Source organism: Cibotium barometz, chromosome 2 (genome assembly GCF_041138505.1).
Source record: "Cibotium barometz isolate CiBa-2024 chromosome 2, ASM4113850v1, whole genome shotgun sequence".
NCBI classification, from domain to species: Eukaryota; Viridiplantae; Streptophyta; class Polypodiopsida; order Cyatheales; family Cibotiaceae; genus Cibotium; species Cibotium barometz.
Genome location: NC_141047.1, coordinates 39,275,990 through 39,280,794, shown reverse-complemented (window position 1 = coordinate 39,280,794; position 4,805 = coordinate 39,275,990). Strand labels below are relative to the sequence as shown.

At 42.1% G+C, this 4,805-nt stretch overlaps 1 protein-coding gene across 1 annotated transcript; it reads left to right on the top strand.

The window, feature by feature from the left end:
• Positions 1-440: 440 nt before the first annotated feature.
• Positions 441-2,248, top strand: LOC147641049 (peroxidase A2-like). The gene is made up of 4 exons (XM_086809649.1): positions 441-852; positions 933-1,124; positions 1,303-1,468; positions 1,622-2,248. Exons 1-4 carry the CDS (start codon positions 580-582, stop codon positions 2,041-2,043), a joined length of 1,053 nt encoding a protein of 350 aa, XP_086665775.1. The 5' UTR covers positions 441-579; the 3' UTR covers positions 2,044-2,248.
• Positions 2,249-4,805: the final 2,557 nt, after the last annotated feature.

Sequence of the window (4,805 nt, the reverse complement as noted above, 5' to 3'; positions counted from 1 at the left end):
GCAGTTCTGCAACTGGTCATAATCAAAGGAACGTCTCAAACGCTCATGAAACTGGTCGAGTTAAGCAGAAGGCTCATTAGACCAGGCCTTGCAAGAGCAAAGTAGAAGTAAAAGCCAGCCTAATATCGGGCTAGGTCAAGCAAGGACCATCCCTGTCATTGACCAGTTCCGACAGGCTTTTTCCGACAGCCACGTAGTGTAGTGTTTGTGGAACTTAAACACTTTTGGAGTGGATCATCACTAGGAGGAGGAACGCCTCAAGGTAGGGGCTAGTGGGCCTTTAGGACAGTCAAGCTAGTGCGGTCCCTAAATCGAGTCGATCCAGCTGCATGGTCTGTTTTGACCGGGTCTGATCTGCAATCGAGTCGATCCAGCTGCATCGCTGCAGGCGTCTTATATATATATATATATATAGGAGCACAGGTGCGCAGCCTGTATATCTATCTAGCACGCATCAACAAAAAGCAGCGAGGACTGGTTACATCAACAAGTGAGATCTCTGATCATTGAGCAAGCTCTCTGATCCAATTACTGCAAATACAGAAACATCCCTAAAGGGCCTCAATATATATATTAATTATGGCTTCATCTTCGTCGACGACGAGCCTTATGAACTCTATAACATTCGGTCAGCTAGCAGCTGGCCTGTTGGTGGTACTGGTACTGATGATGAGCTCCGGCCTTTCGACATGTACTAGTACAAATGATGCCGAGCTTCTCAGCGATTTCTACAGTACATCATGCCCCTCGGCTTTGTCCATCGTGCGGAGCGTGGTGAAGAAGGCGGTGCAGAAGGAGCGCCGAATGGCGGCTTCGTTGCTGCGCCTGCATTTCCACGATTGCTTTGTGAACGTAAGTGAAGAAGATATCCTTCTAAATAATGAAAAATAATCATATTAGAGAAGTGAGATAGTGTCGTTCGTTTAATGCAGGGCTGCGACGGGTCGGTACTGCTGGACAACACGGCGTCATTCACAGGGGAGAAGAGCGCAGCACCCAATGTGAACTCGCTGCGGGGGTTTGATGTGGTGGACGATGTGAAGAGCGCACTAGAGGAGGCATGCCCGGGGGTGGTGTCCTGCGCGGACATTCTTGCTATAGCAGCTAGAGACGCGGTGTGGCTGGTATATTGTGTTGCCCTCTAATTCATCATGAATCTCGTCATTTACGTCTATATACATAAGTCGTTACGATACCGGATCTAGTTCGCTGGCTCCGCATGTTGCTCTCTCTAACCCACCGTTTTTTCAGCCTACGTTGTGTTTCATATGAATTAATTATGGGGCCTTATATAATTTGCAGGCTGAGGGCCCCTTTTGGACCGTGCTCTTGGGTAGAAGGGACAGCACAACCGCCAACGCTACAGAAGCTGACATTGCACTTCCAGCGCCCACAGATTTGCTGGATCGAATCGTGGCCAAGTTCGACGCGGTTGGCCTAAACGAGCTGGACGTGGTTACACTCTCAGGTTGTATTAATTATATAGCATGGCGATCTAGTAATCGCGATTTGTATTAATTATATCAATCAATATAGCATGGCTCATAAATCTACTAATCGCTATTTGGACTAATTCCAGAGTACTAATTATAATTCAACTCGTGCTTGTTGGCAACACCAGGTGCCCACACCATCGGGCGTGGGAGGTGCGTCATCGTGAGCCCTCGCCTCTACAATTTTAGTGGCACCGGCCAGCCTGACCCCACCATTCAGCCCGCCTACCTCAAGACGCTCGAGACTGCCTGCCCAGTGGTGGGCGGTAACTCCAGCGTTGTTGTGGCGCTGGACCCCATCACCAAGGACCAGTTCGATAACAAATACTACAAGGACCTGCAAGCAAGCAAGGGCCTCTTCTCGTCCGACCAAGAGCTCCTCTCCACTCCCGGAGCGAGCACCATTTCTTATGTCAACACCTTTGCCGGAAACCAGAAGGCCTTCTTCTCCAACTTCGGTGCTTCCATGGTGAAGATGGGTAACATCAGCCCCCTCATCGGCAACAACGGCCAGATCAGGGCTAACTGCCGCCTCGTGAACTCCAGCTGATGCCCCTGGCCCAATAATTCCCAGTTCTTTTTTCATCCAAGAATAATCTTAGCATAAAATCAGGTGGACCATTCTTTTTCAACCAAGTAACGTCCCAAGGCATTTCATCTCTTTGACCTCATGTTATCCCACCATGTGTCATGGGACCTAATGTACTTCTTCAAGAGTTAATCAAACTCACTTATAAATAAAAGAAATAAGCATAGATTTGAATCAAATTAACAAGATTTAAGCATAACATAGAATAATAAAATAGAGTAAATATCACTATCAACACACTATTGGGTGGAATCTCCCTTCTTAGCTCCTCTTTTCACGACATGAGTATTTTGAGAATTGTATTTAAAATATAGCCCAAGGAACTAATAATAGTTGTGTCTATAAAATAGGGCTTGCTTTTCCACTTTTACAAAAATAACTCAAGGACTAGAGCTTGTTTACACACTAAGTGTTAAATAACCAAAGCTCTTCTAGCATATATGCTAGTGATATAGCACTGCCACGCACAAGCGTGCATAAATAATGCGTACAATCATTTGGCACTTTGCCAATAAAATAACTTATATGAGTATTAATAATCCGAGATGGTATTGACAAGATCCTCTATGTGCGACACACGTATTACTTATCAACTATCTCACAAACATAAACACAATAGTTGTTTCAATTAATTTCTATCTCCACAATTAATCCCAATATGAAATGTTGATAGGCACAAACACAACATACACTCACCACTTATTTCACCATGATGAGAGTATTATTATCCACATCATCTAGCATACCATGTATTACCACTTATTACACTTCAATTAGCATGGCACATCACTTGCATAAACTAGTTGTTCCGCCTTCGATCGTGTGCAGTTGTCTAGCCTAGTCCACTTGTTTCACTTCGACCACACACAATCAGCAAGCATGTCACTACTTGTTACACCTCAACAACACCCATCAAGAATGGTCTCAAACTATACCAATAACACTAGGTAACTAGTATTTAAGAATAGAGTTATACCTCAACAACACCCATCAAGAATGATCTAAAAACATACCGATAACATTAGGTAACTAGTATTTAATACGGGATCACCCACGATACCAATTCACAAGCATGGCGTACTTGTGTTTGGGTATCCCCGTTCAGCTAAAGGGTGGACATTATGTAACATCTCTCTTGCATGGATAAGCAACTGATCTCAATTCCATGTTTGCTTATTACGAGAAAAGGAGTAAATTCTAGTATCTCCACTAATTATAACAAAAAGACATTCTATCAAGGAATTCTATGTGTAATAAATTCTAGTGTCCCATACCACCAGAAATTATCCCGCATGAATCTAGAGATAAGTATGCATCGGAATCCTTCACACTAGTCTAATCTTTGTGTCCCATACCACAAGACTAATACATAGTGAAAAATTCACAAAGTATAGTTCAAGATAGAAGGGCCAGTTCCTTCAAGAAGTTCTACTTTTGATGCATAAAAACTCTCCTTGAAATTTACAAAAAGTCTTAAATAAAATTTATTTAAAAAAGTAATCAAATGAAATGAGTATGTTACCTCAGGAGTCAGAATACTCACCGTAGTAGGAGTATTCTTCTTCATCATTATCGATCATGTTTATTCCAAGTGAAATATACTTTGACTTCCGTGGATAATTCGATGCGATATGGCCAATCTCGTTATTCCAGTAAGACTTCTTTGAATCATCTTTGGTAGCTTGTTGAGAATCATCAACCTTGGTATCAATACCTATGTTATTACCATTGAGGACTCTATTAAACAATTTTGGAAAAGTTTTAGGCTTCAAGAACTTTGCTGTCGAGGTTCAGGGTGGCATAGCTTCCTTGGGAAAGCCATTTTTCTTTTCACATAATTCAAGGATAAGGAAATAGCCGATCTAAAAGAGTGCCTCACGGATTACCTCCTAAATAAGAGGTGGACCATAAAACTAAGCTAGTATTGGGTGCAATACTTGTTAATATTTCTCCATATCGGCTTAGCCAGATTGAGGAAGACGAGGTAGCCAAGCAACTAGCTGAATACTTGAGGATGGGTTAGATTAGACCAAGTAAGTCTCCTTGGGGTGCACCAGTTCTCTTGGTTAAGAAAAAACATCATGGTACCTAGTGGATGTGTATTGATTACAAACATCTTAACAAGGTTAAAATTTTAAAATAAATTACCTAGATTAGACGATCTTATTGATAGGTTGCAAGGAGCTAAGCATCACAAAGAGTGATTTGCAAACCGGTTATCATTCGATATGTTGAAATATATGATGTAGAAGTGATAAAGGGTGAGAGAACAGGTCATGTAGGTGTGAACACAACCCAAATAAAGTGGGCATATGGGTGGAAAAGGGATCTAGGGTTGGCCCAATCCTAGCCTTCGGTGAACCCTATATAAATGGCAGGAGAGCTCACTTTTTGTAACACAACACAACTCAAGTAACACAATACTTGAAGGTGAAGGTTAAGCCAACTTTGGAGTGTTTGAAAAAGAAGGTAATATAGAAGCTTTCTATTTATCTTGTCTCCTTGCTCTCTCTCATATATGTTACTCTATCTTGCTATCAACTATTGCTTCCGTTGTGCATACTCTCCATAATTTTGACATGGTATCAGAGCCTTGCAAAGGCTAAGTTTCCCTTCAATCCCCTTTTCTTTATTTCTCACTATCATAAGCCATTCACATCCTCATTAAGAAGAACGGTGGGAGAAGAAGGTGAGAAGCAAAAAGGCATCAAGAAGGAAGGCAA